Source organism: Montipora capricornis, chromosome 9 (assembly GCF_036669925.1).
Source record: "Montipora capricornis isolate CH-2021 chromosome 9, ASM3666992v2, whole genome shotgun sequence".
Classification (NCBI taxonomy): domain Eukaryota; kingdom Metazoa; phylum Cnidaria; class Anthozoa; order Scleractinia; family Acroporidae; genus Montipora; species Montipora capricornis.
The window spans coordinates 22,825,812-22,849,957 of record NC_090891.1 but is presented as its reverse complement, the minus strand read 5'-3'; the positions used below and the strand labels follow the sequence as shown (position 1 = coordinate 22,849,957).

General features: G+C 40.7%; 1 protein-coding gene across 2 annotated transcripts; it reads right to left on the bottom strand.

The window, feature by feature from the left end:
• Positions 1-734: 734 nt before the first annotated feature.
• On the bottom strand, positions 735-23,799 carry LOC138016313 (uncharacterized). Of its 2 annotated transcripts, XM_068863476.1 has the most exons (22): positions 23,086-23,799; positions 21,136-21,234; positions 18,544-18,652; positions 17,869-17,994; positions 16,971-16,996; positions 16,753-16,842; positions 15,829-15,893; positions 15,211-15,273; positions 14,164-14,218; positions 13,983-14,044; positions 13,093-13,244; positions 12,053-12,100; positions 10,345-10,409; positions 9,614-9,723; positions 9,450-9,538; positions 7,388-7,521; positions 6,977-7,041; positions 6,518-6,633; positions 5,183-5,241; positions 5,003-5,083; positions 4,478-4,574; positions 735-3,546 (listed from the first exon to the last, which is right to left on the bottom strand). In XM_068863476.1, exons 1-22 carry the CDS (start codon positions 23,242-23,244, stop codon positions 1,862-1,864), a joined length of 3,555 nt encoding a protein of 1,184 aa, XP_068719577.1. In that variant the 5' UTR covers positions 23,245-23,799; the 3' UTR covers positions 735-1,861. The 2 variants fall into 2 exon arrangements, with proteins under 2 accessions (XP_068719577.1, XP_068719578.1); XM_068863477.1 differs by lacking the exons at positions 16,753-16,842; positions 16,971-16,996; positions 17,869-17,994; ... (1 more) ...; positions 21,136-21,234; positions 23,086-23,799 and adding an exon at positions 16,102-16,210.
• Positions 23,800-24,146: the final 347 nt, after the last annotated feature.

Genomic DNA, 24,146 nt, shown 5'->3' with positions numbered 1-24,146 from the left:
CACAGCACACGATCTGCTACAACATCGAAAGCCAATAGGGATCGCATGCCCCCCCCCCCCCCCCCCCCTCTCCATCAGTAGCTATATAGCTCTGTCCCACCCAATGTTATTTTGACCTTTTTTGTGCACTGTTACAGTATTAAGAACCATGGATGTGGTCAACATCCACATTCGAGCTTTGAAAACTTATGTGCGCATGTGCGATGCAATCTCATGTGATCCCTAGATGCAGTGGTATGACTCATAGAATTACAATCGAACTTGAACTTCCAGGTAAGTCTCGTTCAATTTTCAATTTGCTTCTAAATATCAGTGATGGCGTGACACTTTGTGGGTCACATTGTCACACATTGCCATCGCACATCGGTGGCTCAAGTTGATTGAACATCGGGCTGCCATGCGGGAGGTCGTGAGTGCTGCCTTTGTAATTACATCCGCAAATGGTTAAGACTTTCAAGTCTTCACGGATAAGGACTATAAACCGTAGGCCCCGTCTCACAACCCTTCCATGTTCACAACCCAGTGGGGCGTGAAAGAACCCACACTCTATTCGTAAAGATTAGGGCATGGAGCTCCCGGTGTTATGGTCAGGCCTCATTCCATTCATTCATGTGCTGGGTGACCTCTGGTGTATGAATTTCCCATGGTGCATCTGCTAGGGCTGGCTTTTGTAAGGCGAAAGACTCGGCCCACAAAAACTGCTAGTCGCGACCTCAGAAAGCAAAAGCATAGTCTCAATAAAAATTATCAACATTTTCAAACAATCTTCCATCATATTTACAACAGTTATTCACAGATAATAATAATAATAATCAGCGATCCGAATATAATAACCGAGTTTTGTTCCTATTTTATGGTGTATCAAGGTCACGTGGAAAGAACCAGGTGGATAAAAAGGCTGAGGACGAAAGATGACAAAGAAATGTTGCTTTCTAGCTAATGTTCCTGTTCCTGTTTTACTATCAAATTTTCAAGGCATTTTCCATAATTATGTTAATTGCTTTTCAGTTGATAGCCTATCAAATAAGCGTTGATGGAAATTGAAAATAAATGCCGCTGCTTGTTATTGCCCATCCTTTCCTTGCAACTTTCACTTTCATTTACCAACCTGATAACATGTAGCATAATATGAAGACATCTCAGTTTGCGGTACGTATTAATTGGAAAACACCTCAACTGCCACCCATACTATCTTAGGCGGTGGCAGATGTAGTGAAAACTATTACTAGTTTAACTAGGAGCTTACAAGAGAAGATGTTCTTTTAGTTCCTAGACATCCTTTATAATGATGTCTCGTCTTCTGTAACTTCATTTCTTTCTCCCCCGTTTAACTGTAATTATCATAACATGTAAAAGTTTTTTCTCAAGTATTGATGGGAAATAAAGATTGTTGTTGATGTGGTGTAGTCTTGACAACTGTCTTTTATCGTTGGCGTCAGTTGCGTTTTCCACACCATCTGCAGTTTTCCGAGGTTCCCTGTTTTCTATTTACATCCGCAGAACGAACTGCTTTGAGAGATCTTCTTTCAGTTTGTAATACCACCTTGATAAATGAATCATACTCATTTCGATTCTCCTATCGCAACTACTACTATCATTAAAAGTCTTTCTGTGTCGTTTCCAATCCAAAGTCAAAGGGACTTATCAAGGCACTTAGAGAGGGTGGCAAAAGAGATTTGCTACCTACTACTGATGGGATAACTTTGATTTTGTAGTCCGCTGAGGGTCCATTGTACATCACAAGACCCCTTGCCTCCCTCTAAAACTAGATTAGTTGATGTCAAACCAATTATTCATAGCCTTCTCAGTTTTAAATTAGTATGAGCGAACTACAATAAAACAATTAAAGTTGTTCGACGGCTTAAAGACTTGTTTGGGGAATCCCTTCCAGCACCCCTGAGAAATCGTCAAAGCTGTACACAGTTCTTGGAATGCCCTCTTCGCCCTCCACAAAAAACATTGGTGACTCCGTGTGTTGATAATCGTAGTCTTCTATTTCTTCCCCTTCCATCTGTTGGTCTAACGCTTCATTTTCATCGACATACGATATTTCAATCCCTGGAAGGTCCATCGTATGAATTACCTCTGTTTCGGTGTCTGCTTCCTCGATGTGTAATGTTGGTATTAGGAAGGTCTTTGACCCTTCTTTAGATTGATCGCTTACGTTATCTAAGATAACGTTCTCGTGCATTTCGTCAGGTTTAGTTTTCTTGGTCGCACTGATCCCTCTGTTCCCTTTGTCATTCTCTTCAAGTTCGGTGGATTCTTTGCGAATACTGTCATGTTGCGATGACAAACTCATCGCTTCCTGTTTGTTTCCAATTTGAAATCGGTCTCTCTTCCTTAACTGTAAAACGGGAATCACCACCTCACCAGGTCTCCTTTGAGCTGGTCGTCGCTGTGGCTCTTGAACCTCACACTCTTTAATCTTTGAGGATGAATTTGTTTCCTTGTGGACTAAAGCCATCTCAATTTCGTCTGAGTTCGACTGCCTTTCAATCCCGGATGGACTAATCATATGCAACAGCTGCTCTGAAAGCTTTCGCAAACTTGGTTCTCGCTTTTCCTTTGGTCCTTCGTTCATCCTTGGTGGCAAAGAAGCGACAGATGCTCTTTTCTTTGGTTGGACGGATTCCGCTTGCCTGAGCTTCATCAAAGACATATCAGTCAGCAATTGCAGCTGGTCTCTCTCCCGCTCGGCCTGCTGCCGCTTCTGTGTCATGGTTGAAATCATTTCTTCCAGGCGTTCGATTTCAAACTGCGCCTCTTCCAACCTGAAGTGGAACTCGTCCTTTTCCTTCACCGCCTGTTCCAGTGCCTCTCTGGTATCTTTCATCTCCGTCCGAATCGCTTCTCGATCGGACGCAAGTTGATCTCGGTGCTTGACAACACCATTCAATTGTGTTTTTAAGCTTTGTATTGTTCTGTCACTGGTGGAGATATATCGCTGGTATTTGTCTTCCAGATGGCGAATGGAGTCCCTCCGTTTTGGTGTGGCCACTTCGGTTGAATCAAAGTCCTTACCAACAGTTCTTAGGGCTGCCATGAGCTCGTCCCTTTCAAGAAGAGCGTCGTCAAACATGGCCTTAAGTTCGTGCATGTTCTTCTCGCTTTCATATTTATACAGCGTATACTTCTCTTCTGTGAGCCGTTTGACTTCTTCCGCTAAATACCGAGCCTGCTCAGCTTCTGTTGCGCGATCGTTGGCCTCTGTCAGCCGCCTCAGGAACGACTTTGTCATCATCTCAACTTCTTTCAGACACTTTGCCTCTGCCTCGTGAACTTGTTCAAGGATCGAGAGTTTCATTGCTTCGGCTCGTTTCTGCAAGGCCTTCGCTTTCAATGCAGTCAACTCTGCCTGTTTTAGGCGCTGTCTGAGTTCGGCCCGGGTGTAAGGTGTAGTTCTTTCACATCTAGCCCAATCCATCGTTGAATTTTCATCATCCTCGAGAAAAAAGACCGCAGGCTCTTCGTTTCCTTTCCTTGGGGGTTTGTTTGGGGAACCTGTGGCTACTTCCTCTGCTGAGCTCTGTGCTTGGAGAGTGTCTGATGATAAGCGACAAAGAATGACAATGAGTTTGCAAAGGAGTTTGCCAATAAAGACGGTAAATGCCAAGACATATTTCATAGATGGTTAAGACCGAGGCTTATATAATTATGGATGTTAATCGAGTTTAATTACTGATAATAATTAGCGAATTACTTTAGTTTTTCCTTGCTTCACGCAGTGGCTGGTTCAAAGTTCTCTCGCCATTTTTTTTGAACCAATCAGAAGTGAAACCGAAACCAATCGTGGCTCGCGCGTGCACATTTTCGCGCGTTTTGTGTCGGCTACGGGTAATAACTTCGAGTTTTGATTGGGTGACTGGATTGTCTCCGTCCTTTTTGATTGGCCACAGTAATTGCTTTGGTTTTGGTTTCACGACACTCGCTTGTAATTCGCTCTACTGAGAAACACAATGATAACACCGAGGCACTACTTGGGGACACTTTTCAAATCAAATCAAATCAAATCAAACAACTAATTATATCAAATCGTTGGTTGGTTTTTGAGGAGAAGGAAAAACCGGAGCACCGGGAGAAAAACCTCTCGAAGCTGCCTAGAGAACCAACAAACTCAATTTAACTCACATGTGGCGTCAAATCTGGGAATCGAACGCGGGCCAGCTTCCCTTTTCCGTTCATTAGTGCAGAAAGCCTTTTCTCTCTAAAGTGCGGAATCGCAAAAACCACCGTAACTCTCATTTGCATCTCATTCAAAACCAAAGAGCTCACCGAATTGTACCTAGTTCTTTAATATAATTAATTGAAATTCGCTATTCTGCACCCAAGTTGCCTTTGTTTTCTTGGGGTTTCGTTTTTGCCCTCTTTTAAGCGGAAACTCGTCTTGAAATGATCATTGCGTTTAATGCGATACTAGGCTTTTCAGTGCCATTTTCCACGGCCAAAACCTTGCAGCACTCAAAACCTTAATTACCTTCCAAAGAATGAGAAGAACAACTTTGGGTCGATGATCCAGTTTTCGTTGAAACTTGAATTCGAAGCTCCTGAAAGGTGGGACGAGCGTTTGGATCCTAAAACCGAAAACATGACATTGTCTGCTTGGCACTAATACTGAGCAATTTCGCGATATTTGCAAGATTTTTGTGTGCACTTGTCAATTTCACTACGCTGTTGTTTCGGACAGTGAGACAAATAAAGGTAACTACCCAATGGTTTATGGTTTAGGATTTATATACCGCACATGTATGTCACAAAGTCTCATGGCAGTTTCCTGATCCTTCTCTAGGATGAGATCGAACGTCAGCTTGTAACTGAAGACACCTCTGGTAGCTTCCATCAGTTCATATTTGATCTTACTCACCCACCTACCCAACCCGCGCATGTGTATGAAAGAAAGACACACCACAACTTAAACCGGAGTCAATGCCGTAAAGCGTTCCAATCGAAGTGTCCAATTTTTTTTCTCTTATTATTTTTTATTTCAGTGAGTGCAACAAACCTCTTGTAAACAAAGTGTTATCTTCTCCACGAGGCAGCCTAGGTCATCCATTGTCTCATTTGATTGACTGAAGCTTAAAACCTAGGAAAGTCAAGGAAAGGTAACAAATCATCCTTCAGTGTATGTTGGCGGCCAAAGGAGTCACTTTAAAACTCTTGGTTCTCCAGAGTGTCAGCATACCTGCTCCAAAGATGTGATGGGCTGTTCACCTCCAGTGACGGCAGTGAATATAAACAGACCTGAAAAGGAAATTTGACAGACGCACTGTCATAGCAAAAAATACCAGGCTTTTTAAGGATAAAGGGGGTAGTTTCTAAAGAAACTGTGGTGCTGCGTCGGTGGGGAAGTAGTATACAAAAATTTGGTTTTATCAACGGAGTTGATAATGTAAATTGGCCACCGTACAGAGATTCTAAAAGCTGACGTTTCGAGCGTTAGCCCTTCATCAGAGTGAATCCGATTCGCGTTCCCTGGGGAATGCCCCCGTTTAACTTACGAGTTCGTGGGGAAGATGTGGCTATTCTTACTACTTGTGATCTCCCCTCTAAGTTTTGTTCCACATTATTATCCAATGAGAAGTCAGAGATAATAGCCAGTCAAAGCTCTATGCCCGGTTGTTCGAAAGCCGAGTAACTTTTTTTTTTTTTTTTAAATAAATATTTCAACACAAAGCACTACTTACAATTTCTTACAATTGCTTAAACATACTCACAATATTTACAATGTAGTACTTACACTACTTACAATGCGATACTTACTCTCTATTTACAAAAAATAAACGAACACGCACATACACATACACACATACCAATAAATACGCCGATACCTAAGAATACTTCAGAATTATCTTTTCCATTTCCACTCAAAATGTGCCAATTTGTTGTTTTTGTACACACATATTTTCCTGTCTGATATTTAATATCAACTTTAACTTTGAATCCTGCTATATTTGAAAGTTTATTGCTACTTCGACAATCCCACAAGTACAATTTTCCTATGAGTAATAGATAGTTTAGTAAAGGGCATTCTGAATTTATAATTCCGATGCAGATGTCTCTCAGAGTTATGCGCACTGACTGATTTGTTCTGCCAAAATAATAAGATTCGAATCAAAAAAATCAAGAGATTATTATGCTCTCATAATTAGTAAGAAAGCCGATTAACTTAATCCAGGATTAGCTTTAACTTTTGTTTCATGTTTTTAAATTTTAATAATTTTAGTGAAAGCTTCTTTTGCTTATTTTTTTTTTGTTTCAAGATTGACTTCTTCTAATGCTAAGTTTTGCCGAATATCAGCGTTGAACAACATTTGGGAGTTGAGAAATTAACTCCTTGGTATATTTTAATCTGGAGTTAGCGTTAAATTAATCAGCTTCTGAACAACCGGGCCCTGATGTGTCGGCGTTCAGTTCTGGCTATTTGTACTTGCACCTGCTTTACGTCTCCGTCTTTCCAGATTGGCCAAAGTAAGTAATGATTGTGATCTTTGAGTATTGATCACTATTACATACTTACCAAAAGCCCAAACGTCAGACCATAATCCGCCTGAAGATCGCAAGAACTCAGGATCTGGGATAGGCACTTTGTTCTTGTAACACTCGTCAGAAAGCGTCTGCTTGCACCAAGGAGATCTGCGATAGTGGATTATTTCATTATTTCAGTATTTGCAAACAAGGCTAACGCTTCTTGCCATTTAGCAGCGGTTTTTAGTCGGGTTGCAAGGGCACTTTTATGCTTGGTTTTTTGGCTAAAACCTCTCGCGCCAAATTTTTTGTTTATATATGACAGCGAAAAATCAACTGTGACTTGCTTTTCCCGCGCATAGGACCGGCTGCATCTATTTGCCTTGCGTTGCAATTGGCTTTTCTGATTACTTGGGCAGGTTGCGACTGTCCAGAATGTTGTTTATTACGGGACCAAATTGGAAACCAATCTTTCAACAACTAATTCGTGCATAGTCTTTCGAAATCTTACCTCGCACAATGAAAACCTGAAATCTTGATTTGCCCTTTCTCGCCCACAAGGCAATTCTTCGGCACCTAACAAAGGGAAAACTAGTTAATCAGCACTGCATTTTTCTCACTGTGCATATGCGTTTTATAGGTCCATTGGCTTGGGTTTCAGACGTGGATGAGCCCGCGTTCCTACCCGAATTCGGACTCGAGGTCATGGTTGGTAGCTAAAAGGTTGAAAGTTACACACCATGTACCACCCTTGCCCCGGTTCTATTGCATCAGATTTCTTCAAAAGTACTTAATAGCAGAAACATCTGAAAGTTCTTAAAAGGAAGAAAGTACCCTGTTCATGACAATTTAAACGGAAACCTTAGATAAACAGATAAACTCCAATCAGCATAGGCTCATTCTGCAGTTTCGTTTGGCTCACCAATTCTCTATGCTCTATGGAATTGTCGTGTAGGTACTCCATTCCATTGACCACATGGTTCAGGATGAATCCCATCTCAGAAGGGTTGGAGAAAACAAGAGACGTATTGCTCTTTAGATATTCCGATAGGTCACCTGAAAGTGTGGGAAATATGTCTAAGAACATTTTTTGTGGTGAGTCGTCTTTAAAGAATGGCGGCTTTTCCCTTAAGGCCCCGTCCACACGTATCCGGAGATTTTTGTATCCGCAATTTTTTTTATGCGGATTCACCTAGCGTCCACAAGTGTCCGACGTGTACGCTCGGTGTATCCGGAGATTTCTGTATACGCTCTCCAGAGTGGAAATTTCTGTATACACTGTGTATCCGAATACGTGTGGACGCTCGTATCCGTATATTTTTGTATACGCTGACGTCACAGTATCAGAACCAGTCTTTTTCCGCGCGGGATTTTCCAAAATGGCGGCGAGCAGAAACGTTGTGTGTTCAATGCTACTAGGACTACTTTCAAGCCTAATAGCGTGTCTCGAACTAAATGTTGCAATGTTAAATCTAAACTTTAACTACTTGAGAAGACGTCTAAGCATTATGCGGCTTCTAGTCTTTGCTTTTTTTCTGTTTTTCTCTTAATTGAGACATTTTTTATGGTGTTTTTTAACAGGAATTTTTTTCGCTCTTCAAGCTCACACGTGTTGAAACCTCAAGTAAACAAACAAGAAAGCCGCGAATTTGGCGCCAAAATTATCCCAGGCTCAGGTTTCTTTGTAATGCGCATGCTCTGTTGACTAATCCTTTAAGATATCCGGATACGAATCGGATACGTGTGGACGGTCGTATGTGATTCGTATACGCTACGTGTGGACGCAGATATTTTTGTATCCGCATAAAAAAAATTGCGGATACAAAATCTCCGGATGTGGACGGGGCATAAGTTTAGTAAGCTGATTGCATTGTTAATAGTTATATGTTGATGACACTTTGTCCAGATAATGCAAATCTCGAGTGTCCGGAATCGAGAAAGTTATGCAAACCGGAGAAACAGTCTCGGGTTTGCATAACTGTCGAGAATTCTCCCAATTAATTAATGAGAGTACGCGTACTATCCTAATTATTTCATAAAATGACAAAAGTACTGTACCTCGTTTAAAAAACTATCCGATGGAAATTCGTTGAGCCTCGGGTAGCGATTTTGAACGCCACGTTTATTTGAAGCGGTTGTTCGGTTTGTTTGCTGCAAGTAAACGTGGCGGACACCGCAAGAAAAAAGGTAACCGTTTGCAACATTAAGGAGACCTACGAAATTTAATTGAACAACTCTTTGTTCTTGAAAGAAAACTCGGTAGCATGCTACTTAAATCTTAACGCGTACTCCATTCAACAAATTAAAAACTATTATTTGGGGAGGCTTTTTAAGGTGACTCAACCAATTTCAACACAATCAAGAGACCTTTTTATTAGAAAGATTGACACTAGAACACTTTATCACGTAGCAGCAATGTTATGCATGGTACCATGTGAGACAAAAATTATTGCTGAACAAGAGGCAGTGATTTTTTTGACGTAACAAGTTACTATGGTAACAGGAAAGCCTTGCAAAAACACCTCACATTTTGGCTCTGAAAAACGAAATCGGTGACCCCAAGCTTTTATTGCACAAAAGTGATCAGGAGGCCAAGATGAAAATCTGCAAAGTTTTTAAAAAATTCTGTGGAGCGGATTTAGAACTACCTTAAATTTTCAATTAAATAAGGTGGCTCTGAATCCGGTCTACAGGATTTTTTCAAACTTGCGGAAAGTTCCATTCTGACATGCTAATTACTTTTCAGAAATAAAAATTGGGGGTCACGGAGTTATAATTGGTGTTTGATATGGTACCATAACATTGCTGTTAAGTGACAAAGTGTCGCAGTGTCACTCCTTCTAATAAAAACGTTTCTTTTAAGTGTTGAAACTGGTTTGAGCCACCTTAAGCCCAACCTCCATCCTTGATATCAGCACTGCACTGGTGAGGCCCGGAAGGCTGAAACAGTACTGTCTGCAGTTTAAAAAAAGTTATATAGTTACCACTAATCAGGTTTTCTTGAACCATGAAGTTGCGAGGTCCTCTCTGTCCAACTCCATGTAGCCTCACTATGTTGTCGTGGTTTAGAGTCCTATCATTTCGCAAAAAAAATACATCTTCAGAAATAAATCGACAGGCACTAAAATAAATTTTTTTTTCTACTCACATCATTAGCCTTGACTGGTTGCTAAACTTTTCTTTTAAGATGTCAGAGCTGCCCTCTGGCAGAATGTGAATCGAAGCGTCTTCGTTGTGAAACTTCCCGTTTAAAACAATCTACGGAAGGATTTGAGATAATTTAGAGTGGCAGATAAAGTACATGTACTTTTGTCGTATATTCTTTGTCTACGTCATTCTCCCCTTGTTGGTAAGCCACTGGACAAACAACAGGGTTTGTAAATAACTATTGAAATCTAGCTGACTTCAAAATTTTGCTATCCGCCGGCCTTGTCTCTAATAACTAATTCTCTTGAATAACGCAAATCTGTAGCAGGGGCCAATTTCTCGAAACGTTCCGATAACTTTTCGGGCCAGTGGAGCCATTTGTAAATCTGCCATCCCCTTATTTTGAGTACATGGTCTTTTAGTTTTCGAAATAATAAATCAAAGCAAAACAAAGGGATTGTGAAGTTTGATGACTCAAAGATACAGAGGGAATTGTGACGCCCGAAAAGTTTCGGTACCTTCGCCAGAAACGGCCCCCCTGAAGACTCCGCACATTGTGGGCTCGTCCGCAGTTTAAACCGATTGTTCACAGGGCCATTTGCGATGCGAAAGGGAAATAACAGAAGGGCCCTTACACCCTCTACAGGAACCATCCAATGGAAGCTTAGCGGACCAAATGTTGTTTTCTTCCACCCAGTGAGCGATGTTATTAAAAAATGCCAGCCTCCATACCCATGGTAGACCCAGGTGATCTTCTTGCCTTGCTTCTACTTCTGGCCAATCAACTTTCCAGATTTCTTAACGTAGAGAGAAAAAAAAGGAAAGTAATCTAGCAAACTCCAAATTTGAGGTTTTAGCGAGAACGTCAGCGCTAGAGGGTAAATTTTCGTTTTCTCTCCTAAATTGAGCGCCGTTCATACTAGTTTCGTTCTTCAGGGTATGCCACATCTTTGTCACGTTAAAATGTTTGGAATAGTCGCGGAGCGATTAAAATAACAGGAATTCACATTTAACGACGACGTTCTCGTTGCCGTTGCCGTCGTCGTCACTAACGCTCCCTAAAATTGTGTTAAACGAGTGAGCCGCGAAACGCGGCTTAAGATCTGTGTATTCGTGTACTGTTCCAAGGACCCGGTGAAATGTTTGTGTGCATGCGTGATGTGTTAGCCACACCAGATTGGTGTTATGGTGTGTCACCTTAAGGGCCTAATGACATGTTTTTTGGAGTGCGTTGCTAAGGATGTAATGGTTAAGTAATTTGAGAGAATTTGGCTTTATTTTGGTCAGTTTCCAACTTTTTTTAACCAATGACCCTAAATGTGAAGTCATCATATTGGTTACGTGCTGCACAATTTGGGTGTTTAATCAGTGGTTTGATAATTTGTATTCGTTTTTGCATCTAGCCAAGCATGGATTTCTTTTTATTTTGAAAATTCCGGATACGGAAATACCCATAACATGTTCAAAAAAGATGATTTGAAAAAAATAAATGCTTACCTGTATTCTGTATTTGGGGGTGAAACGTGCCATATAAAAAAATATATATATATTTAAAGACCAACCGAAATTTAGCTTTTTCTCAAACCGGAAGTCAGTTCGTTTACGCATGCACAGTTGATCTGAGAACTAGCGCGAGGAAGGGCGAGGAAAAAACCTTCGATGCAAACAACAGGTCGCGTGGTGATTTTTGCTTGTGAGTGGGTTTTCTAGTCAGCTCACGGTATGATGACGTCAGTGACCCGAAGTAATATTTCACTTCCTTAGAAACGCGAGAAAAATCCGTCTGTGGGCCCTTAATGTTTTTGGTTTTTTTTCACTGTTTCCAGGCATATTATCACAGACTGTAGGTCATTTATATAGGTTGTGAATGGACAATGTGTTCCGCTGGTCTACTAGGCTTGATTTCCAGCCGTTTTGGGAGTCCGGTATCATCCTCCTCCCAACGAACGGTGGTGTGGGGCAAGGAACGCGGGCTCCCAGAACGGCTGGAAATCGAGCCTACTGGTCTACGGGCTGTAAGGGTAATTAATTCTTATTTAAGCTGCCTTTTAATTTACCTTTTGTTAAATGGACAAGACTGGTTGTTAAAAGTGGGCTTTTCACTAGGTGAAGACTAGAAAAATATTCCTTTCGAGTATTCCCTATGAAGGAGGAGCAGCGAGGAGGCTGTCTGTTCCAGTGAAAAGAACAGTAGATTTGCACGCGGTTTCGTCGGGTTCAATTCTTCAAATCCCGCTATCGCCTCGTAGATCCACAGCTACTTTGACAATGTTATGACGAAATTCATGATCAATAACAGGACAGACGCATGAAAAAATGACATCAATTTGCTAAATCAATATGATTATCAACATTATTTTTATCATTGTTATTGTGATCGTCATCATCATCAGCATCATCATTATTATCATAATCATCAACATTATCATTATTATTATACCATCTGCGTTCTTGAGTGTAGGGTACTTCTCTAGGAATGTCCCTAAGGCTGCAATAGCAAAATAAAACTGTTTGTATTGATCAGTCTCCGTCACGAAAACAAATAAGTGGAGGGGGGGGGGGGGGGATGAAAAATTAATTACTTTTTCTGGGCAACGGTCCCTTGGGGTGTGAACTTCTCTTTAATATTTTGTAAACTCTATCAACAAATAAGAAGCACAACAATATTCTGCCGTGCTAAGAGCGGGTGCTATGTATATGTTTTGCCTCGTGGTCCGTCTAATCAATGAACTATCGACGTCGCAGCTTGCCTTTAAATTTTCACTGACGTTGTTGATTGAGAAAGTGAAGTATACATATAAATTAGAGTCACGGATAGCCGAAAGCAATAACTCTCTGTCAATAATAAATGGCAGTCTTCGCTACCAGCATTGTAAATGCGCATATTTTCATGATTGTATGTAGTGCAGTGTATTGCTCTCCCTTTGTGTCATTTTTACACGACCCATCCTTGTACTTGTATCTCTTTTAAATAGCGGCGGCTAGTAGCAATGCAAGTAGCGTTAGTATTGTAACGTACTTGAACTAGCTCTCTAGTTCTCTGTGTGCGCAAATTTGAACTTTACTTTACCCTTCATCAACAATATTCTTCCGCGCTAAGAGCAGATGCTAGGTATATATCTTGCCTCGTGGTCGGTCTGATCAATGAACTATCGACGTCTGTAGACGTAACTGAATCGAGGACTGCACTTCGAGATTAGGTGGAGGAAGCTCTCGAATGTCGTATTTATGACTGTTTTTGCTATTTGGTGATAAGAAATAAATTGTCCGTACCATTTATGCTGACGACTGAGCAGACTGAACAATAAGTGGAAAGCCGAAATTGCAAATTGAGTTATCATGACTAATCATCATCTGTGATAACATTAAAACAAAAGTGGCACCATTTAATACTATCAAAAAGCAACGTATGAGCAGAATTTTCGTAAAAATTCATTGATTCTCTGTTTATAGAAAGTCATAATAAGGTCCTTAGCTTACTCGCGTGATGTTTGCACTGATCCAGAAGTTGCTGTATACTGTCAAACTGAAGAAAATTGGCATAGCATATTGAGTCTGATTCGTCCTTCACTCGATACTTGTGCGTTGTTTCATCACGAAAGACTTCTACGTGTTTGACTGTCCTCTCTGTCCTGTAATTGTTTAAAAAAAATTGCTACAACTTCCATGGGAGAACTGCCATGGGTACTGAATAAAGACAATGGGCCCTTTCAGCGGTATTTCTTGAGTTGAGAGCACTCTTCTTTATTGACGAGAATCATGAAGGATCCCCTTAAGAACAAACGCTAACTGCAAATCCTTCCATGGCTGAATCGGTTGCTTTAAGATTAAAATTATCCTAACTTTTTCTGCTTACTTAGGAGTACAGTTAGAAAATGCCCTTATATTCAGCTATTCCGAGTGTGTGGAATGTTCAATTGAGGAGAAGGCAAAGAGGACATTTCGTGACAGTTATATACCCCTAGTATCTCATGTCCCCTTCAAAGTGTCACCGATCTTGGACGCGGTTTGAATCACAGCAAACTTTAGCCTAGCGTCGCATATCTTGTAGATGAGCACGCAACCGAGTTGATGAAGGTGAATTAATTAACCACCGTAAGAAAGATGTGAGAGGAGCTGTCAGTGAATGTGAGTGATGTGTCATGATGTGACGAGTGATGAGTGTGAAAGTGAATGATATGTCAGTCAACTCTTCGAGCTTTTTGTCATCTGGCAAATCTTTATTTACCTTTCGTCAACCTCCAAGCCCATCATTTTCTATTGTTACCAGATTAAAAAATTTCTTTAAAGCGTCCGATTATTTGATTATTTGATTATTATTTATTTGATTATTTGAGAGCACTAACACAGAAGATGATATTTCAACACACCTGAAAGATAGAATAGTTCTAGTCCCCAGTCCACTTGTCCTCAAGATGAAACAGCCTGGTACCTAGAAAAACGTGACCACAAGTTCTCGGTGAGTCAGTCAGAACTATCAAATCCAAATCACTTCTTACACGAGTTGTTATTCTTGCAGACCCTTATAAGGTGACAACTTTATTGCAGTACCTGTTCTCTGAGAATAGCTGTTGTAATAGCTGTAGGAATCTCACCAAAAAACCACCTGGCAAGGATATAAGGCTAAATTAAACTGGAGCTGCATCAGCGTACACAAGACACATTCCTGCAAGACGCATTCATGCGCTAACTTCAATATAGCTAAGATGTAATTCATTGTCCATGCAGTTGAGAAGGGAAAAGGTATGGGCAGACGGTAGAGGTAAGCCTTTTTTGGGGGTAGAAGGTGGGGATGGGTTAGCGGAGTTCCTTCCCGAGTCTTCTCACCCGGGAATCGCTAAGGCCAGTGAATGCGAGCAGGGGTGACGCAGTGGTGAGAGCACTCGCCTCCCACCATTGTGGCCCGGGTTCGATTCCCGGTCCCGGCGTCATACGTGGGTTGAGTTTGTTGTTGGTTCTCTCTTTGCTCCGAGAGGTTTTTCTCCGGGTATTCAGGCGTTTTCCCCTCCCCACAAAAACTAACACTGCCAAATCCAAATAGCCCATTTCCGAGTTGCTGCATGCCTCAGTTTCAAAGCGAATCCTGGTGCACAACCATTCAAATGGAAATGAGTTGCGTATTCTTATGCAAATCAAACTCATTTCCCTTACAATAGTTGAGCACCAAGACTCACTTCGAAACCGAGACAAACAGCAATTCGGAAATGGCCCATTCGATCCGGAATGCACTGACACATGTTGAACGAGCTCCTGGGCGCTCTTAAGGTGTTCCGTGGGTAAACAAATCAATTTCCATTTCCATTTTCATTTTATTTTCCATTCCCATTTCCCCATTTCCCATTCTCATTTTTTCATTTTTCATTTCCATTCTATTTCCATTTCCATTTCCATTTCCCAATGTTCGTCAAAAGAAATACCACTGCTTTGTTTTTCCACTTTACAGAAATTAATTAAGGCCAATCGGACATCTTTAGCCTTATTGTTTGTTTCAAAGGTTAATTGATGAAACAGAGAAGGGACAGCTCCTCTGAGGCGATGGATAATTAGCATGTGGAGGTCAATCGTTTTCGCCATAAAAAATGAACCTGCATGACTTACGGCTCCTCTTCGAGACTGTTCAGTGTAACAAAATCCTTTGGAATGTATCCATATCCGCTGGTTCTACAAAAGAAAAATAATGTAATTTCATTAGCTGTTCCGAGAGCACATTCAAATTTCGGCGTACTCGGAAAATCCGGTTTCATATGTTGTTGTACAACGGCTCAAGGCCCTTCACATGCGATTTGCTCATCAAGAAGACAAAGTAAATAGTACGCTCAACAAAATTTCTCTATTCTTATTGGACAAGGCAAGTGCAATTAATACTTTAATAGAACTCTGCAAAGTTCCAATTACGTTGCTATGGCAACCATCTTTCTGTTTTTTTACGGAGAGCGACGCAAACCTCTGAAGGAAAAGAAGATAACACTAGCAACTGTATTGAGACTTCTCAGATTTGGATGGACGCTTTTCACAGCTGCGCCAAAGAACATATTAAACCAGACGAAGGCCGCATAAGCTCTATGATTATACAAGAAACAAAATCTTCTCGATAAAACAAAAACACCGTCCAATTGAGGGCTAGATTGTAGAATACCCGTACCGATGAATTCCGAATTGCACGAGACGATCGTGCAGTTTGTTATACAAATGCCTTTCTGGTATTCAGTGACTTACGATGTCGTTGAGAACGCTTTCCATTCTACACCACCAGAAGCATCAGAAACCGTCAGATGATCACCCTGAGCAAGAAATAAGGGTTGGTAATAGCAATCAGTTAAAAAACAAAACAAGTGATACAAGCTGGACTGCTTGATCTAAGAAATGCTGTATATATATCACTGGGAAATGCAACCCAAACTTAACAAGTATTCAGATTCAGTCCGTGTCTTTACATGACAATGGGCTTATTTTAGTTTTATCTGAACCTAAACCTAAACATTGTCACACCTCTTTCATGCATATTTATCTCTCAGCTTTCCCGCCGAGTATCTTGCTTCTTAGCCAATCAAGGCACGCGCTCTGCATTTTCGCCACATGTCCATCAGTTAAATAAGGACTGAAAAACAAAATGGACCTGTCTTTGGCTGTTTTTATTGAGCAACTTGTGAACTATCTATTTAATTGGGTAGGGCAAACTGTGTTGTAACTTAGGACGGGACATTCGCGGGCATGAAAATGGGAGAGAATTGGAAAGAGTTGTCTTTTTTCTGTCCTTCCTTCAATTGTACATAAGCAACAGTCAACTTGGAAGATACGCTAATTCACTATCTCCCAACTATGTAACTTAGGGAGTTTTGTACTGTATGTACAATCGTGGACTAAACTCATTACTAAAACAGTACAAAAACCGACAAAAAGCACTTGTTCACTATTTCTTCCATGTGTGATTCCACAGCAGTTACTTCTTCTCCCTATCCAATGTTGATTTGGAAAGTGTTGATTTCCAATGAGACGGGGGAGGAAGGGGTCGGGGGTCAAATTGTTTGCTGACAACTGAAAGCGCTTAGAAGCGTAATTTTCTCAAGAGTTTTGTCCACATGTAGGGTGGGTACCCGGTACCAGTAGTCCACTCCTAGTGACTGTCTACTTGATTCTCACCTTGCCAAAAGGGAGGCTTCCTGGCATGTCTGAGTAGTGCGACTCCCGGGCAACGACACCAAAGCCACTGAAGGCGATAGCAGGCGATAACTAAATGAAACGAAACAGTGAACACGCACGGAAAAAAGTTGCCATTTTACAACTGAATGCAAATCCTATAGCGTTTCACCCCTAAAGTACCGTCTAACTGAACCTTTAATCTTATTTCACATCCCTACCTTTTGCCTTTTAAAATCAGGAATTCCTGTAAATATAAAATAGTCCATCATGTGACAAAACTGAATGAGGCTTATTAACCGATTTCTGTTGTCTAAAAATGAAACAAAATCGCATTAACGTGGATAAAAGGGATCTGGAAATGAATTGAAAGCAACGCCTGCTGTGGGATTATATTGTGCGCAAGTAATTTGCGAACCAGTGCGAAGTGAAAACAAAAGATTGTGCAGTCTCAGGGTCAATTCAACATCGATTGCGACATTGCATTTGTTCTTGCTCTTGAAGGTTTTAAGGTTTCATAACCAGTCCTTCGATTTACTATGGAAGGACTTTCTCTAAGAGGAATTCGCCCTTTCTCAATCCCGTAAAAAACCAGCATTTGTCTGATTGATTTAAAGACTTACCAATTAGAAGAGCTCGAGAAACTTATGAAGAAAAAAAATGTTTTGAGAATAATTGTACGAACCTAGGGCATGACGAAATAAACAACTGAGACCAGGCAGAGGAAACGGATATTTTTTCGGGTTGAGATGTGGTCAGGAAATGAGTAGGATTTAAGCTTGTAAATTTCAGGTCGGCTCTGAAAACAGTCGCTGACGTTGTGCACTACTTGCTTGCAGTCTCTTAAATCCTAGATGTCAGGCTTCCTTGCAAACATCCTATTTTGTTTCCTTAACTGCAGTGGTTATTCTTTTGAAAATTCCTCAATATCCGCAGTTCAGTTATGTAACAAATTTTATATATTTAAGCCGTGAAGGAAATAAAAGAATGAGCAATTAAATGACGATCAGACTTTCTTAACTGATTCTCAACCGAAGTGAGTTCGGAGTTACCGCGAATGAGAAACAAATGCTAATAGTGCTAATATATCAATCGTCCCAAAGCAATGACACAACTTACCATATATTGTGCATGATTTGCACCCTGGAGAACCCCAGAACGTTACAACTTTACAACAGGACCATGTCTTGCCCGTAAATCGACCAGGGTGGTACTTGGCTAGGCTGACTGGGTTATCTATACAAGCTACAATTAAAAAAACTCATTATAGAGATTTAGCATTGCGTTTGAAGTTTCTCGTAAACACGATGTTTGCTAAATCTCTCTATCAGACTCGAGCAATCAATTTAATCTTTTATTTGTTTGTATTGGAGGCAATGCTCCTCTTGGGACACGACAGTTTCGTTAAAACCAGCACATAAGGTAAATCCGTCGAAGAGCAATCTTTCGTCCTCTTGCCACAGAACAATATGGAATGCATTTGCCTTGATTTAACTAACTGCATTTCTGAACACGATCCGAATGATTTTACATCGGAACAACCTCAGCGTAAATTAAATTGTTAAATTCTTCTTATTATTATTCTTCTTCTCCATGTGATAATGATGATGATGATGATGATGATGATGATGATGATGATGATGATGAAGATGATGATGATGATGATTATTATTATTATTATTCGTGGCTTCCGACAGTTGATCTCCTGAATTTGCTTTTATGAAAACCCTTTTCATCGCGAAAAATAAAACGCTTATCAGCCACCTGATCTTGACAAAAGCACTTATCACCTACCTAACCTCAATGAAGACAACCAAGATTCAAACTCCTCCACTTCATAAGCAGAAAGGTAAAGAGTCCTCATGTTGGACTTATCTTTCTTTGTGCAACAATGGTATGTTATCTAAAGAAAACGAAACACGAATAAAAAAGCTGCAGCTGTAACTGTTTATGTGTAATCAGCAGAAGGCAAACTCTTGGATGTTTACTGTTACATGGTCTCCTACGCCATAATTAATCGTTTTGAGATATCAACGCCGCAGAGCCGATCACATTTGCCTACAGTAGTAGAGAGGACAGAATACCGTAAAGGGGACTCTTCTTTAAGTCTGTCTTTTCTTACACACTTTCTAGTATGTTCTTTTAGAAAAGAGATGGCTCAGTTTTAAGCAACGAAAGTTTGTTTCCAAACAGAAACCAAACTGACGCTAACTCAGGTGCAAATGCTCGAAAAGGCACATGTCAGTTAAGCAATTGTAGCATACTCTGGGGCGTCCGAAGTTTCTTCCCGAAAAAAAAATGGCAACCTCGTTAATAGGGTCTGTTCTCTGCCTCCTTTGTCGTTTGCGAGAAAGACCCTCTTTCTCCTCAACGACACTGAAAGGAGGCAGAGAACAGAATGCATATGCATGGGAGCAAGGTTGAGAAAAATGCAGAATATATTGATGCCCGTCGGGTAGACGTCGAATCTTAGTTGCGTCGAATTTATCAAAAATAGGTTCCACGATACACCAGAGAAGCGGTCATTTTAAAGGAGAACTGAAGCCCACAATCAGCAATTTTTCCAACATTGCTTTTGGAAAGCCTAACTTAGTAAAGTTAAGCGTGTGGGGTTAATTCTTCTCCTTTCCTTTTTTTTTGCGATCAAATTACGTTCGAAATTAGGCTTTTCCCGTTGTTTCTGCCTTTTCAGTGCAAGCTCAAAAACTAAATCAGCACCCTGCTGAGACGTATGATAAGGGGAACAGAGATTTCGTAACTGAAGAGAAACAAGTGCTGCTGTGGATATTTTCTTCGTTGTTTTGCTGTTCCTTCGCGGACTCAATATTCAGGACAAACATCAATCAAAAACACTGCTTCTATATGGGGCGCTGTCGCATGTCTTCCCCATATCGTACGTCATAAGCTGCAAGAATGGCCGCTGATTCCTCCATTATGAGCCGCAGTGCTGATGGCCGAAAATGGGAATAAAAACATTTTTTAAAGTGGAAAAACGACGAATATGCCAGAAAAAAAAGTTGAAACATTATTGTGCATGGTCTAAATTGTAAATTAAAAAAATGCTAATCTTTTTGCCTTCAGTTAAGAAGTCAGTAATATGAGAGCAATGACTTTCGAGAGGTCGTCATTCCCAGTCGCGAATTTGTCTTTATACAGCCCATGCATTTGTCTTTATACAGCCCATGCTCTTCGGGGGGATATGGGAGGCGCGGTGGCCTCATGGTCAGTGTGCTCTACTCCGGATCGATTGATCGATCAATTGTGTTCTTGGGCAAGACACTTTACTCTCACGGTGCCTCTCTCCACCCAGGTGTATAAATGGGTACCGGCGAATCTAATGCTGGGGGTAACCCTGCGATGGACTAGCATCAAGGGGGGAGTAGAAATACTCCTAGTCGCTGCATGCTACAGAAACCGGAGATCAGCGCCGGCCTGATGGGCCATCTAGGCTTGTAGCAGACTTTATTTTTTTTTACCTCTTCGGGGAGAGGGAGGGAGGGGCGTTTGGCAGATGGGGGAGACGGTATTTTTGTAACCTTTGCGCATTTCATCACATTGGAATCAATTATTTCGCAATTTGCATGATTTATGAATTGAGGTCAGCGCGTGTTTAATTTAGAACGGCGTTTGCTGAAACACCGAACCACTGTCGAATTATCCGACTTGGCAAGTCGAACTTATGCTGGAGTGGAATCAATTAATTTGAGTTGAACTTCATTGCGACAAACGTCGCACCATTTATGCGCCTATTTCAAAATTAATAGGTTCGACCAATCAAGTTCGACTAAGATTCTACGTTTCGGCCCCAGACCTTTCTTTCACTTTCAACCGTGATGGAAAGAAAGCAGTAAGTGTTGTATCTTGCCTTTTGTGCACGTGGGGATTGCAAAAACAAGCTTAAATCGGAAGCAAAAAAAAAAAAAAATGATTTTTTTTCTTCAATGTCTTCTTTGGCACATGCGTTAGTTACAACTGTATTACTTTTAAAGGGAAACTGTCACGAGAAGGGCATGCGCTAGCTTCTTGTGAAAACTTTAAAAGTGTTAGGTTAACTTCTTTCAAGTTGAACCGACAAAGTCAAAATGGGGTCCACTGGAGAGGGCCATAATGGACAAAGGAGAAACTCCGGCGAATATACGTGACTCACGTGTGAATCCATGATGGCGGCTAGAATTTTCCGTGGGCTCGGGAGCAAACAAACTCGAGCATGCGCAGCTCATGACAGTGCCCCTTTAATTAACTTTGCTCTTGTATTTCCATTCGTTTTGCATTTGCATTGCGTCTCAAATGTAAGACACAAACGAGAGTTGGCCAAATATTCGAATCGTGGAAGAATAAATCAGACTTCTATCGCACCGTAACCCATTATATGAAGAAACATCTTACCTGAAAGCACAGCGGGTGTTCAAAGGAACCATCATCAACTTCCTCAACTGCTTGGATGTTTACAACTTCGATGAAACAATGTGGCTTCTCACCTCTTGTCTGTAGCGTAAATTCAAATAATTAGTACAGATCATAGTACAGCAAGATTAAGAAGGAATTGTACTACTACTACTACAGCTGTATTCACGTTAACGTTAAAACTTTTTCGGATGCTGGATTCCTTTGCAGATTGGAATTAAATTCAGCGTTTATGATGTCAGCACAATTAAATTTGGTATTTGCATCATTTACTCGATTTGTAAACTCGTCCAACTCGATGAAGCTAAAAAATATCGACTATACCTACGGTAGTTCTGTATTCGATCAATCATTGCTGCAGCGTTTTTTCCAAGGGAGCTTGAGAACCTATTCGTGAACGACCGCTCTTGGAATGAATTCATTTTTCCACGATATTATTCAATCTTGTTCATGCGGTACATCGTGTTCACGGTATGAACAGTCTTAAAAAATAAATAAATGATCAAACGAATAAATAAGTACATAATTGCCTGTTTTGCGCTCAAGATGTTGTTTATATTTCATCTCGTTCACGGCAAACAGCAAACGCCGAGCTGCAAGTGGCCTTTTGCTTAAAACGAATAGTCCTCTTTTGCCTGCTACTACAGATGTCGTGTACTAGCCTCACAAGTGAGAGAGACAAATTATAACAAGAAATTGTTTTTGTGCTGCATTTATAATGACAGAAATTTGGCTTTTAAAGTTCGTTTTGTAATTGGGGAGTTTAACAAACGACGGCGGATAAGGTAACAAAAACGTTACAATTATTTCATAGGTATTTTGCGGATATTCATTCTTGTCCACGCTGAACACTGCAGTCGAAGTATAGACCAGTTCACACTCCTGAGTGCATCATGGGTAATCAGGGCAACATTGGTGGGAAATTCAAAGCAAAATAAACTGTCCATGACTCTACCTTTTTAGACTTTCGCCTTCATAAACCAAACAAATAAGTTCAAGTTCACAACTGAGATGAACTGGAGTTGGTATCTATTCTTTGAAATTTCTAAATAATACTTTTTTGTCTCCGTATATTCTCTGTAATTTTGTGGCTTTGGAATTACAGGAAATGTGCGGCAGAAACTTTGTTTAATAACTGAAATAATTTGTACAATAGCCATTCTCTCCAACTTTATTCTTCCATGGCCACACCTGTGAGCGCATATCTTTTGTTTGGAAAGTAAGAAAACCCAAAATTGCATATCATGATTATTTCTCGTCGTTTTGAACTTCCACACTTCTCTCCATCTTGCCCTGATTACGCAGGATGCACTCAAGAGCGTGAGAATGAGAATTCACACTTGACTGTATGCTCACACTGTCATCAAACAATCTTTATCTTACGTTGGTGTTTTGAAGACTTTGCCGAAGTAATTTACGAAAATGCATGCCGCACGTGCATTATTTTTCGTCTTAAAAATAGGCTGGCACTAATGTTTTTGCTCTCTGGCCCGGTTGCCCATAACGTCGTCGCTTCCGTGAACTCCCCGTTGTTTAGCAGATGACGGCAAAGACATTTAAATGTGCTAGAATGCATGCGGCACGTGAAGGACATCATATCATATCATTTCATATAATTATATAGCGTTCGTGTTGGTATTGCCGTCGAAGAAGAGATGGAGATGAGTTAATTGGAGATCCTTTTTGTATTGGTATAAGGAGCTGATTGTCTTGGCAGTTTAGAAATTGTTACGTGTACGCAAGAATGAAATGACCATAACTACATATTTTCATTATTCCGACTGGCCTTTACTCGCTCTTCAAAACCTTAGTCGTGTAAAGAAAATTAATCTGACTTCTTAGCTAAAAAATCCTTATGCGGAGCGCTTCTAAGCTCTTTTATAATCAAGCTTGCCAACTTCATTTACTTACAAATTGTTCACTGTGACTTACCCATTGTGCTGAACTTTGATAATACTCAAAAGATCCCTCTGTTAGGACTCCAAACACTCCTTCGAACAACGCCTTAGCAAGAAAACTCCGTCTTCTCGTCTTCCTCACTAAAATGTTACCACAGAACTTCGCCGTCTGTTTCTTTATGTTCGATTCCATTTGAACAGTGATGGCTTTATAAAACCCAGAATTACTTGTGCAAACTCGTTTCTCTCCTCTTTGCAAATTACTAAACTGAAAACCGTTTCTTGTTTGCTTTGTGAATTTGTCACACTACGCCAATTCCTTCTCGTATCAGTGCCTCCCAAACTCTTTCTCACAAAGCGATGATACTTTGCTGATACAGCAATAGGGCTCAAAGTTGGTACCTGTTTGCAGCCAAAAGGCGGTCACGTTCTTTTCCCATTCAATTGTCAATTGTCCCTCCTAAATTAAGTCGAATAGTGCTAATGAGCTACGTTCCAAGAAAATTGACACATGCCTGACATGTCAGTTTGGTCTGGTTAGATAAAGTTTACACTAAATGGACAAATCTGCGTGAAAGCCAATTCAGTTGTGTACATTACACATGCTTCGGTAGTTAAGGCATCAGTAGCCTCAGCTAAACTCACTAGAAGCTTATGATTGCACATGACACAGAGGTGCCGACCCGGAAAGCGGAGTACGAAGGACCTTGATAACATGAAAAATGACCGGGGACATTTAATAGAGGAGGCCTGGGGGGTGGGGGGGTGTCGAATCACCTATTTTGGTCTCGCTCTATTGATAGACATTCAAAATAAAATTACCGCATTTCAGCTGTCACGACCATGTTAAACAGTTACTGCATATTCAAAGTTCAAAGAAGATACTCTTCTTAAAACAACGCCTTTATCAACATTACTAAAATTCTTCCAGATCTAACCTGAGTCTTTCAGGGATGAAAATACTTTAGCGAGTTTCAGCCATGCATACGGAACTCGCGCCCGCAGTGTGTGCGGCTGTCAAAACTGTGCTATCCTCTCATTCTTTTGCCCTTTTAAACCGGAACACCGGAAACGGTGCATTTCTGTACATAAACG

Coding starts and splice junctions, on each gene's coding strand:
- LOC138016313 (XM_068863476.1), bottom strand. CDS start 23,244: ATGGAATCGAACATAAAGAAACAGACGGCGAAGTTCTGTGGTAACATT. Junction 15,894..16,752: donor GAAGCCTCCCTTTTGGCAAG/GTGAGAATCAAG, acceptor TTTCTTGCTCAG/GGTGATCATCTGACGGTTTC. Junction 4,575..5,002: donor TAACACTTTGTTTACAAGAG/GTTTGTTGCACT, acceptor TTTCGGTTTTAG/GATCCAAACGCTCGTCCCAC.